Below are 22,515 nucleotides of genomic sequence, written 5' to 3' on the forward strand. Positions count from 1 at the left end.
AGGTTAAAACATAGCACTGTTCTACAGGTAATAAACCTCTTTGTAGACGATAACTATTGATTGTGGGTGCTAAATGATCGGTACATTGCGTGCTCTTTTAATGAAATCCAGATGGATACCTTTGATTTCTGAACACACATGTCGAAGAAATCCCACAATTTATATTATGAACAATTATCACCTAGACACCTTGAAATCTTCGTAATGCCTCAAAGTAATCTTTGAGCAGCTCGTTGTTTTTCTAGTCGACTAGCGCTGCTAATTTTTAAAGTTAGCCATCATACATATACCGATATTTCTACTTTCGATACTACTACGTTTTTGTCATAACTATCTTAAGAATTATAATTCCAAAATAATATCACTTGAATTATTATTATTGTGTAGTGAATACAGTTTGTGGTCTTCTCTCTCTCTCTCTCACTCACACACACACACACACAAAGACGGTTTTAACGCATTACTCTTGACATGTGGTAAAGCTGCTTTACACGCATGCGTGGGTAATTCAAATCTGCGGTCAAAAGCCGATGAATAAACGTGGTCTGTTCTAACAAGGACTTATACTTTAAAAAAAGGTGAGTGTTCTAAAGGATTTAACATGGCTGATCACAGTGATCATTAAAAGTTGGATTATACCTACCATCTGTGTACAAAGGTCATTCTAAATAAATTTATTAATTAATAGCGTGCGGTCAGATCATTCGCAGCTACATCGGTGCAGACGCATCAGACCGAGTAGTGCATTACACGGTTAGCCTCTATCGCCTCGCCATACCAATATTAAAGAAATGGGGATAACAATTAGTTGGTCTACGGTTGTACATGTCATTCATGTGCTAACGGGTACCCGGGTACTCGTTAAATTTCGCAACGGGTACCCGGGTTGGTTTTTCGTGATTTTTGACAGCCCTATCAACGATGACCATTACGATGGCCACAACTATTACAGTTTGATCCTGGCAAAGAATTTATTGGTCCAGTATCATCGTTAATGAAGCAACATAATGTCAAAATCGGATCAAGACGTACTGCAATTCAACGTGATAAGGCAATTGTTGAACAATTCAATCGAACACTTGCTGAGCGGTTATTTGGATATCAATACGCAAAGGAATTCTATCAAGATAAAATATCTCGCGGATGGGTTGCAAGATTACCAAGTATGATAGCTGCATTAAATAACGAAATTTCTCGAACAACCAACATGAAACCCATTAGTGCAGTCAGAAAAAAAATATACCCGTACAACGACGTGATTTTTCTGCGCAGCCAGTACTGGGTAAAATTATTGTAAGATATTTATATGAACCCGGTGAACTTGAAGGTGGTAAAAATGAGTGACTGATCCTATTTGGAGTATTACGACACACAAGACATGTAACATAGTAAGATCTACTGGTAGACCCGCAATCTACAGACTGGATTCAACTGCTCCTCAACGTGGTTTTACACGTGAACAATTGCAGGTGATTCCTGAGGATACACAATTACCACTGCAATCACTTAACTAGCACCCCTACGTCGATTACATTCAAGACAGGTCAACATCGTGTTTTCTCATGTATGGCCAAGATGATTATTTTTTATATCTGCAGTAAATTGTCTTGGATTATTACTCGAATACTGCCACAGCATTATACAATTACAACTCACACAGTGATTATTCTGCTGTTGTTTCAGCGAGCTGATGAAATCAGTGTCAAGATCAAAGTCGCGTTTATTTTTTTTATCACACTGTTTATAACCAGCTAATTTTTTTCTTATTATATCGTTGTCAATATCATCATTGATCACTGACGAGTCAATGATAATCCTTCGTAGTTGAGATATTCTTCTGACTCGAGACACTGTGAGATAAACCAAATTTGACCACTCGATACGATCATCGATGATCCAAACAACTGTATCAGTAATAGTTAATCCTTGAGATGAACGAATCGTCATCGCATATCCTAGCGTCCACAGGGATTTATTTGTTTTTAGCGTATCCTCAACAACATTGACGTCAACTGTGACAATATCATTTAATACTAAATTCTGTTTTTCGGTCTGTCCTGGTTTATCAACATCAATATTCTGCCGTTGCCTGTCTGCTGGTTGATAACAGAACGGAACTGGCAATATTGGAAACTTTTCTTTATGTAACTGAAACAACCGCTGCTGAAGTGTGTCTCTGACCATCTTTCTACTTGCAACTATCAAATCGTTTGGTCTCCACGTTTGCAGAAAGTCGTTCTTTGAAGTTTCTGAAATTATTCCACGCTTTACTTCACACTGAATTTTATTCGGCTGTAGTCTGATTAATTTTTTAAACTCATTTAATTCTGGATCAAGTGCTCTTTGATCATCAGCCACTTCTTCGAAGTGGTCAACAAAATCTTTCAGCCAATCATGTAGAGATGGTCCAACAAAAGGTGGTGGTTGACCGTGATCGCCACACATTATCACGCAGTATTTTTTGTTAATAGCCAATCAAGAAATGTTTTTAATGTTTCTAATGATACTGTACATATTTCATCCCAAACGATAATCCTTGGAATATATTTCTCTCCCATTCAATCAGGAGTCCATGCGTCACCTTTCCATTGGCAAAAGCTGTGATAGGTACACGACTGCACTCCTCATTGTTTCATCTCTCGCGCGAGTCTGTGTGTAGGTGTTAGTACAATCATATCTGAATTCTGAAATAATTTGATTGCTCGAGTCGTCTTATCAAAACCTCCCAGTCCGTTCAGATAAACCATTTTATTTCTGGTTATTGGATCATACACCGATGGTGCAGAAGATAATTTTGATATCTGATTATTTATCAGGTAAATATTTTTAACCGCAACATCAGCGGATTCGGAATAATCGAGTATGTTTTCTTTTTTTTATTCTCCATGAACCCCACTGTGCACAAGTATCGATATGTAGTTGTTCTAGCAATCCTGAATATTTTTTATTGATATAAAATGAATCCGTAGCCACTCTGACAGAAAATTTAGAAACCTTATTTATCATCGATAATAGATTTATCAAAACATATGCGAGTATTGAAGATCTTAAATGAGTATATTGAGGTGACTCACCATCCATATAGCTCACAATTGTACCTAGTTTATTTCCATTTGGCAAGAAAGCCATTTCTCGATTTATTAACATATTTCTTTTCGTTGAATCAGCGATTATAAAATCTAACTCAGCATCATCCATAATCAATCTTGTACAATGTCGTTTATGATCGTATAATCCTCCTTGAGTGAACATGGCAATTATTTTTCTGCCAAGATCTTTCGTAATTTTATTCTCGTAATCAGTTTTATCCAGGTTTTCATCATCAGAATATTCCTTTTGTTGTGGTAACCCAACTTCGGTTTGTTTCCGATATGATATAATTGCTTCGTTTACAATCAACGATATTAATATTGCACAATCGAGCATATATCGTAATAGTACTATTGGTACCCACAAACCAAACGTAACAAATTGGATGAAGACCCATAGCAAACTCGAATGACTCGATACAAGCGAATCCAGTCTGGTCAAAATCCGGTAATGGTCCATTTATTGATACTCTTGTCATTTCGTGCGTTGGATGACCGAATCTTTTAAAGTAAACAGAACAATCTCCCATCCTGAGAAAACTTCCAGGATAACACGCGACCATATCAACCGAAATGACATCTCTCTGATCGTATTTAGTATTCCATAGTCCACTGTGTCCGTATTCGACACAAATGGTTATTATGTCATTGAGAAAATCAAATCTAGTTGGTTTCCACGAATTTTTCTTTCTAGCAAAATGAGCTGCAACTAATGGAACAGTAAAACAGTTGCTCAAAAGTTTGTCAGTATCATCAGTATATCGCAGTGCAAGATTTTTCATTTTCTTGTTGAGAAGATCTGTTCAATAAATAACGCCATTAGGTCATACAAACTGATCAAATTTACTTTTTTCTTCCATACATGATTCGTCGTTAGAAATCTGAAATAACCATACTGACACAGGATCGTTTTTACTTATTTCGTTAATAAAATCAAACATGTCTCCACGATAGTATTTAACAGTTCGATTTTATGGAAACACTGTTACTGCGCTGGTCCATGCATGCGCGTTATTGTCAATAATTTTAATCGAAGTTCCTTTTGATTTATATTTTGATTCATATAATATTTCTCCAGTTATCGTCGCTATGGTTATTGGGAACTTAGTTTTTTTTCCTAACTCAGCCACATCTTTGATGACGCCCCAGTATCTTTAACCAATTCTCCCCATGTGTTTATTATTTTACGTCTTATCCGTTAGACCGTTTCCACGAGTCAAAACGGTAAAATATTCTGTTACTCGTTCAGCCACACAGTTTATTTTTGAAAATTTCATCGGTGTCAGATTAACAACGCTGGGTTTTTCATTTATCAGATAGATTCCATAAATAACCGCGGTCACAGGATACGCTCGCTCATAATACGGTTTGTCAATTCTAGTCAGTAGACCTGGTTTGGAATCTTTACTTAGTACGACAGTTTTTTCACCCTTGTGTACAGGATCATATTTGCCATGGATAATCCAATTACCTGTTTCTGTTAGCATGCGATTATCAATGTAGTTAATGATAGTTGCTGCTCGTTCGTCATTCATCATAGCACCAATGACACCATTGCGTATAATGTTGAACATTGACCATACATGAGATGCACCATCTGCGTGAAATTCTTTCTTGGCGCCGTGAATTTTATTAATCAAACTTTTGTTTTTCGGATCAACCAGATCTCGCATCGGTAGGTCGGGAGATATTCTGTCAAGATTAAATTTATCTGCTTTCCAGGGCTTGATTCGGGTTAATCTATCGAATTCGTTCATATTATATTTCAAACAAATATTTAAATAAAAAATATTATATATAATGTCTCAATGCAAATGGTTGATGATTGGTTCATTAACGCCTTGTAACAAATTCTGCAGAAAGGAATTCTGTGGACATTTGCAGAGCATTCACCGTGGAAGTCTAGGACCAGTACCGTGCCTGCGATGTGGTGTTGGAGTACGAGAAAAAACACAACTATGCGCAAATTGTGGTGGAAAAAATATCGCGAGCTTTAAGATATAATGATTAAAAAAATAATGACAGTGACAGATCTTTAAAATCCGTAGAGGACTATCTAAATAAGTTTTCAGGCAAATTATGATTTAAACATACTATCATTATATAAATGGAGCAAAATATGAACGAATTTATAAAGCATCCTACAATAACAAACTATGAATATAATCGTGATCGTATGATCCAAAATTGCAGGCTGAAAAAACCAGTTGGTGTTGTTAGTAATACTGGTTATCTAAGATTTACTGTTGGGAAGAAAAGATATCATTGTCATAAATTTATTTTTGAATGTTTCTTTGGGATGATTAAAAATGGTCTTGTGATTGATCATATTGATGGAAATAAATTTAATAACAATTTATCCAATCTTCAGGCTATTACACAAAGTGAGAATTCTACACAAGGAGGGACTGGTAAATATAGGACAGTTAGGAGGAGGATGATTAAATCCTTCAATACAGAGACTAGCGAAGAGAGAACTGTTCAATCAATAAATTCAGCAGGCAAATACTTTGATATTCACCCGTATTCAGTACAAAAAGTTGCAAAAAAATAACCAAATCTGCTTTCTCAAAAAAATATAAACAAAGAATCATTTTCCAATATCAATAATAGAGATAAACTATCATCTTTAACAAGTAATTACCTTAAATTATTTTTATGAACTATTTATTTAATTTTTATTTTTGGGGGCCAGTATTCTCCACTCGTATACTACTTATTTTTCCAACTTCCGCAAAGGGAGATATTTCTGTAAACATATATTTCTCCGTAGATTGTGATTTCTACGGTCGTAATTAGTCAATTAACCATCTGCGTCGTTATTAATACCAGTAATGTAACAAATAGAAGGATATTTATGGTTTCTAACTAACAAAATAGAAGAATAAATGTATTTTACATTGTATAATATAGCGAGTTATTTTCAGATCTGTTACAAGAAATCGAGGCAGAACACGCTGTTTTTTTTAGTGCAGATATTTTACAATCTATCCAGAAACAGCTGTTATAATGCAGAAATATTTACGTTCTATTCATAAACCGCTGCTTTAGTGCAGAAATATTTACGATCTATTCATAAACCGCTGTTTTAGTGCAGATATTTTACAGTCTATTCATAAACCGCTGCTTTAGTGCAGATATTTTACGACCCATTTAGAAGCCGTAACTATATAATAACTTCTGAAACATGTGTATATGTTAGTTCTACATGTAAGACATAGCACATTTTGATTTTGTTGAGGTGCTATGTCTTACTGTCCAAATAACGGCCTTGTATAGTGTGTTCCGATGTCGTTGACATCGGAATGAGTAATCAAAGTTTCAGGAACATCTCACACATTTGGCAGCCTATATCGACATTTTCCCACCAATTTTTGTGTAATTAATATACTTACTGTGCTATCTTTATCCTGGTGGAATGAAAATATGATACTAGCAAATGGATGCATTTTCACATTCCGTTGACATACATTTGAATTTGTTGCAATGCGACGGTAGTCGAGGTATGCCGAAGTAAGTTTAAGTAGGTTGATGTTTAGGATATGTTTCTTGAATGAAACGAAACGTTGCTTACAGTTGAAATAGACATAAAATATTTTTTATTCATTTCGTTAAAAAATAATGTTTCAACTTTATCCGATTTCGGCATTCTCGGCTTTCATTGCTTTCCAGCCCAATGAAAAGTAGGCCAAAGAAACTTGAAAACGGGCCCATTTCTTTTGTGAGAATTTGAATTTATTAGAGAAAAGGCATCATAGTAAGTAAAGTCTGACTAAAACAATATAACTTTACTTTGTAGAAATGCGTCATTATTTAGTTGTCAGTTGTGTGAAAATATTCCTGAAAATTTTACTTTCGTAACGATGTTAGTTGACATCACAAACACACTACACAGTGCCAGTAGTTAGGCTGTAAGACCCTGACACCCACAACATGAATATCAGCGTCGGGTCTTACAGGTAGGACTAGTGTACATGTGTTTGTGATGCATCGAACTATGAAACTCGAGGTCTGGCGATTGAGTCCCATGACTGACAACTGTCGGTGCTGACTGTTATTAGCGATTTTTATAATTAATTGGGGCCCCGCTTAAAATCCTCAAAACTCAACAGAAAAAAGCACCCTTCCACCATGTCACCAGTGGTGGATACATGTTTTGTATCACCCATGGGCTGATTACTGGGGGTGGGTGGGTGTCAAAATCTGTTGAGTGTAGAGAATGGCCCTGTCTGTCCATGGTGTTATACTGTCCTTAATTAAGATTTAGTCCTTAATTGTTGTGCCGTCCTTAATTAAGATTTAGTCCTTAATTGTTATGCCATCCTTAATTAAGATTTAGTCCTTAATTGTTGTATTGTCCTTAATTAAGATTTATGTTTGTGCTGTCCTTGATGTTGTATTGTCCTTAATTAAGTTTGTGTGCCCATTAAACTTGGTAGAATGTGATGGCAAGCTATGAGTTCTGGGTTGTGCTGTCCTTATGTGTGCCCATTGAAATTCTAGAATACGGTGGTAGGCTAGAAGTTCTGGGTTGTATTGTCCTCACCAAACATGCCCTCTTGAGCCTCTAGATTGTTGTTTGACGGGTTAGGGGCTCTCATAGGAGGTTGTGTTTCATGTGCTCACTGAACTTGGTAGAATGCGGTGGCAACCTACGAGTTCTGGGTTATGCTGTCCTTATATGTATCCTCTAAACTTGCTAGAATGCGATGGCAAGCTAGAATTTTATATGGGGATTATTTTGTTTTGTTTTAAAAAAAACTACAATAATATATCCACCTAACTACATATCAGAATTAAAAAAATATTTCGAAATAATAAAAAAATATTTCTGAATAACGATCGATTTGCATAATTTTGAGTACCAACGACCCCATCAGAACAAATAATCTGATTGATTTACCATTTACACCATTTACACCATCAAAACAAACAATCTGATTGATTTACAAGATTTTGAGTACCATTTACCCCACAATCTGATTGATTTACATGATTTTGTGTACCATTTACCCCGCAGTTTTTTGCTGAAATTGATTGAAGGTTTTTAATCTGACCAGGAGTTAGACTGACACTAACGGGATGATATGGCATTTTATGATAATACTTGTGTTTTTAAATAACATGATTAAAGATTTTCCACTGGTGCATCAACGATTCTCATTCAACCACTACCACCTTCAAGTAACATTGCTTTATGACTGAGCATAACCGCGATTACTCTGTAGTAGGCATCACCACCACCACCACCACCTGGCGGGTTTTTGACATGAGCTCGAAAGTGTATATCAACGACAGATTGCTTGGATAAATCAAGATGCTCCAGAGAAAAGTAAGAAATCGGATACAGATTTGTAAAATCTAATGTGATATTTGCAGCCCAGTATCCACGTTTTGATGACGTCCCATAAATGACATCAAATGATGATATGCACGCGCTACGTGATTTATGGTATAATCTAACAAAATATCTTCAGCTGGTTCTTGATGTCCATTTATCAGCAAAGAAACTTCATTAACTCCAAGGTTGTCAAATATCATATGTGAACATTCCTGACTATTCATCCGATCACTATTTTGCAGCGCAATAAAACTATGTCGTGGCGCAGAAACACCCTGTTGTAATGCTATATTCCAAGTAAATATATCTTTGACATTACTTTGAGCAGTATCTGTGGTTACTGTTAACCATGATAGCAATGATTTACTACCTTGATCCGTAAAAGAGAGTAATTTTTGTTCTTCAGCAATAGATGGAATCATTACAGGCATCCTCAGTGAAAGTTTCTTTATATTTACTTTACCAGCATCAGCAACACCAGCAACTCACCAGATTGCATCATTATCATCACTTTTTCTTACGAGCACAACTGTGTGTTTAACTCCAAAGATGACCTTTCTAACATTTCTGCAAAATCCAAAGATGTGAGACAGTGGAATTGCACATGAAAAATTTCTGTTGTTTCCTGACAACACTAATCGGCATGATGCAGATCCTAAGTTGTAATTTGCATTAACTTTTCCCATGACATCAAATGCACCAGCCGGTCTATCTTCATGTTCAAGATCGACTGGTTGTGGATCAGCTGCAGTACCTCGTGGTGTTTGTACCTTAATATACTGAACATGATCAGCGTTGTCGGTAATATCCTTAGCAAACATCATTGTTGGACCGGCTCATCTTGTGTAATCATCAGAATATCTTGCTAGACCAGTTATTGTTGTAGCAACATTGACATCATTCTGAGTTGATTCAATATTTTTTCCATCAATCATATATGTGGTGCTACTAAACAGTGCCATAATCCCATTGGTGACAAAACCAACTCGGTCACTGATGCCGTAGTTAGTACCATCCGCCTTTACAAGTTCACCCTTTACTTCAATAAACGCCTCAGCATGAAAGAAATATCTACTTGTATCATGAACATGTAATTCGATTCTTGCCCACTGTTCTGGTTTTTTTGTATCATAGGAATAAAATTGATAATCACGTACTGATTCATCTTTGAGGACAGGTGCATCCATGTGAAATGCTGGGTCGGATATACACTTGAACATTTTATTATAATTACCCATTTTTCCAAATGGTGATCTAAATTATCATTGTCTGACACGAAGACCACTTCCTGCTATTAAATTTGCAGTTATATTTCTTTCTGCTTCTTCAGATAATTCCACTAGTTTTTGAGGGCATAACTTCAGTGCTGGCCAGTTTCATTGGTTGCTGCTGTTTTCTTCCTGCTAATCGAAATAGTCTGTCCTTGACTGTTGAGAACGCTTTACTGGCAAGATTACCAATAGCGCCAGGAATTTTATCATGAACAGCCTCTGTAGCCTTCATCCCTAATTGTTTTGCAATTGGTATTGCTTTTGGAGCCATCCTTCTAAATAGACCCTGAACAACATAACCAAGTCCATCTCCATAAATTGTTTTGTAATTTGGCAGTTGTGAGTTTACTACCCTGACCATGATCAGTCCACGCTGAGCAGTGTGTATAATCAATTTTATATACTGATTAATTAATTGTTTAGTCGCTGTGATAATTATCAGCAATTTCATCAATAAGAGAACGATAAATGCTGCGATCCATAATACCGCCAGTAAATAATCTTCGACAAATATCTGATATTTCATTAACAATTTCTTGAGAATTATTTCCAGCTCGTTTTCCTCCAATCAGTATTTCTAGTCATTCTACGTCAGAAAGAACATTGTTAGGACAAGTAACAAAACCACTTCCTTGAGTAACCAAAGGAAAACCACTTCCAGTGGCACCTGATTCTTCTGAAGGTTTTGGTGGTTTTGCTGTTATTTTTACAATCTTTATACTCTGGATCATCAGTATTAATACTTGAATTTTTAGATGCAAAATATAATGTAGGAACCCAAAGTTTAGGAATTATTGATTCAACATATTCAGGTTTCACATATTTTTTTGCTGGATTTATAATGAAACGCAGCAATATTAACTAATTTATCTCGGTCAGTAAAAGTATTAAGAGCTTTGTCGGTAAATATATATATTGGTTGACTATCTTTTTGGGGTTTTTCTGTCCGTTGCAGAGGTGGAGGAAGTTGATAAGAAGATTCTTGCCGGGGGGATTGTGGTGGAGAAGATTGTTGTTGTTCTGCTTGTTTCACTCTCTCTCTCTATAAAGTCTTTTTACTTCTTCAAGAAGACCTGTATATTCCAAATCTGACTTGTTTTTTGTTTTTATATATGCGATATATCCACTTGATAAGATCATCATTTTTTACTTTTTCATGACCAGGTTTTAAAATACTGGATTTATCAAAAATACCAATTACTATTTTTTCAGGTAAATCATCTTCTTCAGTATTTCTAATTTCTCTGATAAATTTTTCATTAAATTTTTTGATTATTTTAATGTTTTCTGTTATTGGTTTACATGCAAGTTCTTTTTTTACGTCTGCAATTTCAGCACGAACTTTACCAATACCTTCAAGTATTTCTTCATCAGGTAGAGGTTGAGCTGCAGCTATTTCATTTGGAAGATCTCGTAAAATCTTTTTTGTTTTCTTAGTTCTTCCTGTTATTTTTTCAGTTTGCTCAGCGGTTTGTTTTAATACTTGAAGAATACCCTTCTTCTTCTTTTTCTTCTCCTCATCCTCGTAATCCTCATCATCCTTAAAATCTCCCCATACAGATTTTTCAGTAATTGTTTTAATGGGTTTAAATAACTGTTCTGTACCCGTAGCAAATTCAACTTGGGATTCTTGATGTTCTTGCAATTTTTGTCTAACAGAATCACAAACAGGAAGAAATGTTTTGATTGCTTTTAGTCTCTCTCGAGCTAATCTAGCAGTGTAAGATTCCTTAGCTGGTGGCATTATTAATATGATAATTTTTAAATTGATAGCGGCAGAGGGGTAAACACAAATTTAGACAAAAATAAAGTAATTCAATTAGAGAAACTCTCGGTCTTAGACGTTTTGATTTATAGCGTCAATGACCTTATTTTTTTATTTCGGAAGAAGCTTTATTTTAAGCAAATGACATTTCAGACAAGTGGTCTGTTCTCCCCCTCTGCTGCTAAAGTAGTTCCTATAGGAATTGTTTCTCATACATGTCCAAGGTGCATTATGTGTAAAAGCCAAAGTAATCAAAGAATGAAATATAAGCAATCAGAACATGCCCAGCATTTTTCAAAGGATAAAGAAAATGAAAATCCTTTGCCTGGATGCAATCATTTTGAAGATATATTATCAGTTTTCAGAAACATTGCACAAAATCTGACTGAAAATCAGCTTTCGCAAATCATGGCCTATAACGTAGAAAGGTATTCAATGGCCAGAAGAAGAGATAAGCATAGCAATGACTTTGTACAACAGAAATCCCTCAGCTTACTGAGATGTTACTAAAATTGGCTGGTTACATCTCTCATCTGTGCAGTTACTATCACTAAGTCAGGGCCCTGGAATAAACACAAAAGATGGAGTGGCACAAAGACAAAATTTGACACTAGAGGGCTTTTTGGAGGTTTAATCTTGAATGAAATGTCCATAGAAGACATAGTTGTTCATTATAAATGTGGTAGCTCATTGGTTGGTCTAGCTGATTCTGGTCCAGAGATAAAGATGATGCATGCAGCCAACATTGGTAAAGTAGAAAGTAAAATGGCCAATCATATGTTGTAATACATCTTTCATGGTATAACAGGTATCAGATGGCCATTTGCCAATTATCTACATATACAGGCATCACCAAATGATCTTTTTATTACAGCCTGGAAATGTATTGATGCCTTTTACGAATATGGTTTTAAGGCAGTATACTGATGCATGGATGGGTCAAGCAATAACCATGCATTTTTAAAAATGCACTTTCTGCATGAAAATCCCATGGAGACAAAGATTGTTGCCAATTTCAGAAACCCAATGAAGCAAATTATCTTCATGATGGACCCATGCCATTTAGTCAAGAAAATCATGAACAAGATTCTAAGATTGGAGACTTTCATAAGAGACTTTTCACTGTAGATGGCTTCTTTAGATGTGGATGGTTGCCCATAAGTGGGACCACAGTACAATCCCTTTCCTGGTTCACTAGAGCACTAGTATTTCCAGGGAAAACAAACTTGTAATCAAATTAAATTAAACAAAATAATTATGCCAACTCTGGTCACAACATAAAACACTTTAACTTCTCAAGTGTTAAGGCACTAATGACTTTTCTTTCTCAGAACATCAGTAATAAATCTGCTGGTAGCTACAGCGCAAAACAGATGCTCAGATGTGAGTAAATCATCTGGAAAAACCTAATCAATACATGTTATTTGTCATGTACTCCAAGTATAGCCTTGACTCCACTGTATGAATCTTACTCTGAGAAAGAATATAATTTGTTTTTGTTTTAAAGTTGTTTACAACTCTTACTGGTTCTGAATCAAGGTCAGGAACTAGGTCAGCATTGAGTACATAGTTTCTATTATTAGTTGTTTACAACTGAATTAAATTTATATACCATTGTTAAATCCAATAAATAAAATTACATTACAATAACATGTAATTGAATTTAAAAAAAAACATTAAGACTAACAAACAAGCAATCAAATTAAATCAAATATAGATAACAACTGGTTCAAGTCCTAGGAGAAACAAGTTAGCAATTCAGACAGTATCAATAAGAGATTTAAGAATTTAATGACAATGGAAACAAGAGAGGATCTTGATTTCATGTATCAATGTCCCGTGTCATTAACAAAGTTGTGTTTGTCTGAAACGGGTCAGCTTAGCTTTGTACATCCAGAATCAACAGTGATGTTGATGAAATTGTGTTCTGCCAACAGAGGTCTGTGTCATGATACTGCTAATGATATAGATACCAACATGAAATAACATCAAGTTGGATATCCCAAGAAATGCTAAAAATTATTAAAAATATAAACAACAAAAAATGCACAAGACAAATTTAAATCCATCATGAAAATTAATCAAAGGAAAACAGGACTAACTTAACTGCTGTATCATGCAAATAAAAGGCTTAGAAATAGTGCTCCAGTTTTATTCAAGGGGACACATTGCAGCCACTTTCCAGTTTAAAAGACAGTCATGTATGTGATACTTGGGAAACATGGACAAAATACTTTTTACTGCATGAGGCAACAGCTGTTTAAAATGTAATATGTTCCTTGCTGTATTCAACTTTGTTGATAAAGCTACTTTACTCTCCCAGCAGAATATGTCAGAGTAGTGGGAAAATTGTGAGGATTGATTATAGATTGTTTCAATAAATAATTATAGCATTTGTCTTGATGTCATTGACTTTTTATTATTAAAAAACAACATACAAGCCTTTTATAGTGTTGACTGCATTTCAAAAAAACACCTTAATTCATTGCCTATTTACCTCAGACTTTTATGTGCTGTTATAATATGAAAAATCATTTCTTTACCAACATGTTTTAAAAGTAAACTTTTCAGTATTCAGCCCCTTCCATATTAATTCAAAATATAATAATAATTGGTCTCTGGAATATTTAATACTAATTTAAATAATGTATAAAAACAATCTGGATTATACATTGACAGTAATATTAGATACAAGAAAATATAGTCTGAACTTGTTCCATCACAGGACTTTGTTTACTAGGGGATGAACTTCCTCACAAACCAAAACTTGGTTCGGGTTCGCCTGGATCATGTAGATTGAATCCTGGCTCTGCTAGAGACTCTACTAGCAGAAGCTGTTATCTGCTCTCCTTTATCTTCCCTACTCTGAACCTTGAAGGCCTCTCCCGATTTGATTCCTTTAAGATGTCTCCACTTGCTTTCTCTACAGTTCCTCCTACTTGCAAGGTGGAAACCTCAGAGATTCTGTGTCCCCTTCAATCCCTCTAGAACCAGTTTTTTACCAACATTTGGTGGATGAATCGAGACAGATTCCTGATGGGGGTCCACATGTACGCACCTGACCCCAGTTCCTATCTGTTTGTTGATGCATCAGATTTAAGCCAATGAGCTAATTTAGAGCCAGAGGGCATAATTCTCCATGGTTCCTGCACTCAGGCTGAATTAACCCACCACGTCTACAACCTGGAAGTGAATGCATTATTTCTAGCATAATGCAAGGGTGGGTTGACATGATAAGGGGCTGATGTGTCATGGTCTCCTTAGACAACATGTCCGTTGTTGCATGACACGTCAAGGAGGCACATAGGCCCCTTCTCTTTGTGGAAGGTTGGAACATCTGGGCATCCTCAGAGAATCTCTCTGTTAATAAGCCTTGGACAGAGATTCTAGGCTACCAGGGTTTTCACTAAGATTCCAAAACCCATTTAAGCCTTGTTCAGACATCAGTAGGTGTTCCTATTATATTGATGACTCATTGAATTTGGATGGTGATAGTCACATTTGTTTACAAAATACCTGGGCTATGACTGAGACATTAAAATCTCATGGTTTCACAATAAATCTAGAAAAATCACTACGTATTCCATATCAAAGAATTTTTTGATGTTTTTTAGATTCTGTGCAGTTTAAGGTTTTTCTTACTGTGGAGAATGTGGAAAAAGTTCATACTCTTGCCAAGAAGCTAATTGATAAAAATTATGTTATAGTACTAGAGTTGACATCATTTAATGGTATGCTTATAAATGCCTTTTATGCAATCTTGGAAGCCCCAATGCATTACAGGTGTTTGGAACATGATAAAATAAAAGGACTTAATAAAAACAAAAATTTTGATAATACAGTACAATTATCTCCACAAAGTAACCATGAACTTAAATGGTATCTAAATGTGGCAGAGAGGAATGGGAAATCTATCAGACAAGACAAGATTGCTTTTACTATTCAAACTGATGTATCACTCTCGGGATGGGGAGCTTCCGAAGTTTGTTCAGACAGATCAGTCTCTTGTAGATGGAAAAAGAGTGAGACAGTCTTTCCATAAATTACCTGGAGTTGTTTGGTTATCATTTATGTCTTGCAAGCTTTTTATTCAGAACATTAAAGAGAACATATTGAAATTTATTCTGACAATATATATGATATCTTGTATAATAATGATATGGGTGGAATGGCATCTATTAAATTGGATTAGTCAGTTAGACAAATTTGGGAATGGAGCTTGGAAAGAAGTACATTCATATCAGTAGTCCATAATGCTTGTAAACATATACAGGCAGATTTTCTTTCCAGGAATTTTTCTGACTCCACAGAATGGAGGCTAAAGAGATAAACTTTTCAAAGACTGTACTGTTGTGAGTCTATGCTCTTAAAATAAGTAACAGAAACAAGTGAAAGACAACAAGTTTTTTAAAATTTAACAGATAATTTATTTCCCTAGAATACAAAGTGAAATAGAAAGTCAAAAAACTTATATTATTGCAAATTAAATCCCAAAATAATCCAAGAATTATAGACACAAGTCCTAATAATTTAAAGTCCTGGATAAAATTCAGTAAAAGTCCTGAAGAGATCCAAAACTGAAGGTGATGATGTGCCTGTTATAGCCTATGGAGTGCTGATGTGTCAATAGCCTCTTGTTGAATCCAGAAATATTATTCCAGGTTTGAATTCAGTATAAATCCAGTGAATGTCTTTATCCAAGAATTTTATCAGAGCACTTCTGTATTTTCAGAGAAAATAGGCACTTGAATTCAGTAAGTTGAAGAAAATAAAGTTCAGCCCAAACTGGTCACAACATAATACAGCTTAAAGTGCTAGATATTAAAGCATGACCAGTAAAATCCTCATAGTCACAAGATTATATAGTTCTCTGCTTGTCCTCAGGTCACAATTGGCATTTTCTAAAAACAGACATTACCTAAGGGAAAATAACCTTCTAGAAAGAACTAATGAGCCTTGTTTATTTACAACACACTAACCTATAAAATTCACTTAGGAATCTCCAAAACCTGACCCAAATCAACATATTTGACATTCTTGTTTACCTGAAATAATAATCCTGATAATAAGCTCATACACATAGAGAATAATGAAACTATTATTAGTTGTTGACATAAATGAGAAAAAAAGTAAATCAGGTCAAGCAGAAATGAACTCAGTTTTGGAAAAGGTCATGTCCAGCATACAGTGTTTCATTACAATAGCATATATTGAAATAAACAAAATTAAACTAACAAACAAATTAAATATTCATAACAGTACATACAGACTTTTGTTCCTGACATAGATCTTTTTGCATCTAGATTAAACTGTCAATTAAAGAGGTTCATTTTCATGGTTTCCAGAACCAGGCATTTTTAAAACTGATGCTTCCCCCCCCCCTTTAATTCTTATTGGGAAAATATTAAACAAAATTATTGCTGCTCATGTTTGTTAAGCACTCATAATTGTTCCACATTAGACATCACAATCCTAGTTTCCTTTACTCTAGTCATTTTTAATTTCTCTTCCAATTAGACTTCCAAGGCACAAAAACCTACTGACTCTTCCACACAATGGTCAAACTCATTCTCTATGAAAGACCCTATCTTTAATCACAGTAAGCATATCAGAAGATTGCTCCAATACCAAAGATTTCCACCAACAGCTGTGGACTTCATTGCAAATTCATGGAGACCAGGAATGAATAAACAATATAATTTGGCATGGACAAAATGGAACTTTTAGCGTAAGATAGGAAATTTAATCCCATTTTGTGTCTCTGAGGTAACATTAATTTCATATTTAGATTATTTGATAAATGAAGGTAAGTCTTTTAGTGATTAGTATATACTTGAATGAGCTGTGTAACAGAAGACCACCAAAACCCAGATACTCAGACACTTGGTATATAAGCCCAGTCTTGAAAAACCTGTGTACCCTTTTTTGTTTGGAAACTACATCTTTGAGGTTAATAATGAAGCGGGTTGCTCTCATTTCTTTATTGACAGCTTCAAGAGCACAGACTCTAAATCTTTGAATTTATGTAGTATGACTTGTTTGGCAGATAAAATAGTGTTCAATTTTTCTGATTTGTTGAGAACTTCAAGACAAGGTAAGAATTTCTATTTGGAACTATTATATTATAATGATGAACAGCTGTGTGCTATGCATACTTTGTTGCATTATATTGACAGGACCAAACATCTTTAGAAATCTACTCAAGTTTTGGTGTCTTATTATTCATAAAGAGCTGTGACAATTAGTATTATTGCTAGATGGTTAAAAATGGTTTTAGAACAATCAGGAATTGATACTTCTATGTTCAAAGCTCATTGTTACAGAACTGCTGCAGCATCTGCTGCTTGCAGACATCAGCAAAGACTTGTCACAAATTTTGTCTTAGAGATATTCAGACTAATAAGGGTTTTGCTGAAGCAGTTATTAATTGCATTTAAATAGTTTGAACTGTTTTGTTTTCACTGTTTCAAGATATATATGACTGATGACATGTATTACAAGTAACATTTTTGTCTGATTATGATTTACAGGTTAACATATGTTCGTTTTCCCTTTTTGTTTTGATGTTTTAACAGATGTTACGTTGTCTATCTTTAAAGGTGCTGTGTATGGCCTAGTTGTTAGAGTGTCCGTCTCGGATGTGTGAGGTTGCGGGTTCAATCCCGGCCAAGCCATACTTAGACAATCATAGAGCCCATGTTTTTTAAAATAGAAAACCTATACCAAAACTTGTATTATATCATAGCCTGTTGTTGAGGAAAAAGTAATGTTCAAGTTGGCAGATTCTTGACACAGTTTAAATGTTTAATCATTTCTACAGTATGTAACCATATTAGGTCATTTTTATTTCAGAAAAGGAAACTAGGTGTCTTGAAAATGTGTTACTAGACCAAGTACTTTGACCTGACTTTAAGAATATTTTGCACTTTTGGCAAAATAGAAACCTAGAGTACATAGTGAACCTTAGTACTAATATTAGTACTCTTACTCCTACCTCGTGAACGGGGTACTAACATGAGCACATACTTTTCAGTGGAGCAAGCTGGGTATGAATCACACCCGGCACTCTTTACGGCCTAATATCAACAATTTGAACATATTCCTTGCATATAATCCAATAAATTGAGTTGTCCTCTTATTTAATACCGGAAGTATAAAAAATCATTGTAGAAATAGTTGTAAATTCTCATTTACCTTTTTTATCTGATATTTTTGTTGAGCTCGTCTGCCATATTAGTTCATATAATGATTACTTTCGTTCTCAGCCTCGTTTGTTTGTGTGCCATATAAAGACACTGAGGCCATATTTGGAAACGTAGACAAATCGTAGTAAAAATTTGGCACAGTTTGAGTAAGAAATTCTGCGCATTAAAAGTAAATACGGTTTGTTGGCAGCTTTGAAATTCCACCAAGAAGCTATTATTGGGGCCCCGAGTGGTCTAAAACGCTCACCGTTATGGATCACTGCCATCTCACCTCTGTCTGCATGAGTTCGAGTCTCAGGCTCGGCTGACATGGGTACGTGAGAAAGCCTGCCAGTAGCTTCTCTTGGGTCAGTGGTTCTTCCCGGGGTTTTCCAGGGTTCTTCCTTCACCAATTATACTGGCCGCCATGTATAGCCTATCTTGTGCTGAAAAATGGCGTTAAACCATGCAACAAGAAGCCATTATTTGCCACTTAATTGATAATAACATAGCGTAGAATATCCAGATATGGTCTGTCAAGCCTTACATAGAAAAGGGGTCACAGCGAGAGTCTCGCGTTATCTGTCATAACGGACTTCTTTCACAACATGATTATACTTATGTAGCAGATTTCTACACTATTTGTTTATCTAACTTTAGTGATGATTTTTTTTGCTCCATTACATGATATGGGATCAGTTCGTAACCTCAACCACAACAAAAAGACCAAGTTGAGGCTACGACATCGTAGCCAAGTGAACCTTGTGATAAGAGATATGGTTATACCTTAATAACCTCTCTGATGTTGTTTCAACCTTGGTTCAGCCTTATTACTACTATGAATATTTTATTATAACCAAGGTAACCAACACGTGAACAACAACAAAGGGTGAACCATCTTCTAGTTGCAATCACAAACTGCATGTCAAGTGATTTGTTTTGTTCATAGGTAAAAAGGAACTGCAGAAAATGTTTTCTGTGAAACTAGCTTTAATTTCAAACAATGAAATGGCACAAAACTTTGATAGTTTGCTGCTATGAAAAGAAAATAATTGCCATAAGTATTGATCTCTGCAGCTTAAAGTACAAGGTAACAAATTCTATAAATATTAGACATGAATTATTTACCTTTGCATCATAATACATAATTTTCTTTCACATATTTCTTAAATGGTTTGTTCTTGTTCGAGGAAGGAACCTTAACTTTTAGGGTCAAAAGGTCATGGTTAAGGTCATTGTGACCAGTCAGTGCACTTTTCAGAACTAGGAATATCCAGCTAGTGCCCATTAATCTTGTGTGTATCATGTAATGTGTAGAGTAATTTTTGGAGTCAACTCCATTTCTCCATTTATAAGATGACTCAATTTCTGGCTTACTAAGAGGTCATATTCTAGTTCCAATTCCTGTCAAAAAGTAATGTGGATACAATTTTTGTCAAACTTGCTATATATAATCTCCACTTTGTTTACTTTTCAAACTGACATGCATTTTCACATTCTATTATGGTTTTATTAGCTACCATTTTAATATATGTCAAACTTTCTATCTTGTCAGAGATATAAATCTGCAATTCCATGTGTCTTGAACTATTTAATAATTTTTTTAATTCTCTTTTTCCAGTTCCTGTAACCACTGTTCAGTTGATTAATGGCTCAGGCCAAACATTATCCTCATCAGTAAATATTGTCCGGGGACTGAGTACTGGTATCATATGTAGCACTGCTCCCAGTGGTAGCAGACCTCGTGCAACATTCCAATGGTACATTAGGCAAGGAAACCAGTCACCAGTACTAATTGTGGACCAGTCTGTTTCCCCAACACCTGACCCAATAATAGTACCAGGACAGCCTGAGCCAGACTTGTTGATATCCTACAGTACATGGACACTGACTGGAAATGCATCATATCATAATATGTATATATTCTGTCAAGCTCAAGATGAGACCAACATTGGGAACTACACAAAGTCAGATGAAGTACAGCTCAGCGTAGTGTGTATGTATATAGAGGTCTTAATTATAATAGTGTGTTATTGTGTGTATGTATATGGAGGTCTTAATTATAATATTGTATTTGTAGTTTAGATAATAAACATTCATTACTTGCAATTATGTCTAAATATACATTTACTTGTAAGAAAGTTGGATACCAGTGTTATGCTTGCCTATCTGATACTATCACTGTATCATTTAAATTGATAAGTGTTAATTAGGAAGTAAAACTAATATTGGAAATTACTTACAGGTGTACATTAGAGTTAACTTGTGTTTGGATCAGTTTCATCATGATGTATATTGCATGAGACTAAAGTTAAGTCATACAGGTCATGGATGCTAGGTGTTATTTTATTTAGTTTTTATATTGAAAAGTCAATATACCATCAAATTAAAAATATCACTACAATTACTGATATACTGCAAATAGTTCTGATTAATAATTGAGTAATTGTAATTGTATCCAGGTATTTGTATAATTGTATCCAGGTATTTATTTACATGCAAGAGCATTAGGATACCAATACAACTTACATTTGATGATGAGGTACTGTCATTCAATCATTAAAATCATTATTTGCATACTCTGATAAGCAGGAGATAAAACCTAGATTTGAATTAATGTTCAGGAGAATGTGTACATCTGACTTCTTTATTCCAAAGCATTGGGAAGATTGAATTGCTGTGAATAATACCTTGTGTAAAAACATATTAACCAGTTTCATGAAAATATATCTTGTATGAGACTAACTGGAATCAATCATCATGCAGAATCTAGTATTTGAAATTATGTAATAGGAACATATTTTATTAAAGTACTCTAAATTGTATGCATAAATACAAAATATGTGAAGAAATTGGTAATGTAAGAATCCACAATAATTGATTTATTGTCAGCCTGTTATCAAGATGCCATATATTTCGAGCACATTACATGGAGTATGTACATGTACTAAAATAACTGATCTGTTCATTGGCTATTTTAGATATCGGGGATAGCCTATTATCATGGAATATGTACTAAAATAACTGATCTGTTCATTGGCTATTTTAGATATCGGGAATAGCCAATTATCCTGGAGTATGTACTAAAATAACTGATCTGTTCTGGCTATTTTAGATATGGGGGATAGTCTGTTATGATGGAGTATGCACTAAAGTAACTGATCTGCTCATTGGCTATTTTAGATATGAGGGATAGTCTATTATCATGGAGTATTTAATAAAATAACTGATCTGTTCATTGGCTATTTTAGATATGGGGGATAGCCTATTATCATGGCGTATGCACTAAAGTACCTGATCTGTTCATTGGCTATTTTAGATATGAGAGATAATCTATTATCATGGAGTATTTAATAAAATAACTGATCTGATCATTGGCTATTTTAGAAATTCGGGATAGCCTATTATCGATTGTCTGTCAGCTGACCATCCCGTAGCACAGGATTGTTGTTGCCACTCCTGTTATAATCTTCCTTGGAGGATAGCCTTGAAACTTTGTGTACATATTCATCCCAAGTTCTAGTTAAATATAAAAATGGTGCCAGTCAGAAATCCAGAATTTTGTTTTATTGTTGAAAAATATTGTTAATGTTAATCCTTCTAGAACATATTGTCATATTAATATGGGATTTTCACTGAAAGACTTCTTATGATGACTACTTGGTCCCAAATGAAAGTTATGACTGACAGTCCAATATTTCCACCATGGCAGCTGTCTTGAAAATCATGTCATCACTTCTCCTGAACTGAAAGTCATATGAGCAGAGGGTTTTCTGCAGAAGTCTTCTCTTGTCTAGTTCGTCATAAATGAAATTCATGTCGATCTGACCTCCAGTATGGTTGCTATTGTGACTATCTTGAAATT

General features: G+C 35.0%; 1 protein-coding gene across 3 annotated transcripts in view; it reads left to right on the forward strand.

The window, feature by feature from the left end:
* LOC149773294 (uncharacterized) overlaps positions 1 to 22,515 on the forward strand; it is a 116,532-nt gene that overhangs the window by 10,665 nt on the left and 83,352 nt on the right. For all 3 annotated transcript variants that reach the window (XM_089946509.1, XM_089946508.1, XM_089946510.1), the window contains exon 3: positions 20,272 to 20,646. In XM_089946509.1, coding sequence (XP_089802635.1) covers positions 20,272 to 20,646 — 375 coding nt within the window. The remainder of the gene's footprint in view (positions 1 to 20,271; positions 20,647 to 22,515) is intronic.

The sequence above is a fragment of the Sinohyriopsis cumingii genome, unplaced genomic scaffold (genome assembly GCF_028554795.1).
Source record: "Sinohyriopsis cumingii isolate HCF-2022 unplaced genomic scaffold, ASM2855479v2 utg000695l, whole genome shotgun sequence".
Taxonomy (NCBI): domain Eukaryota; kingdom Metazoa; phylum Mollusca; class Bivalvia; order Unionida; family Unionidae; genus Sinohyriopsis; species Sinohyriopsis cumingii.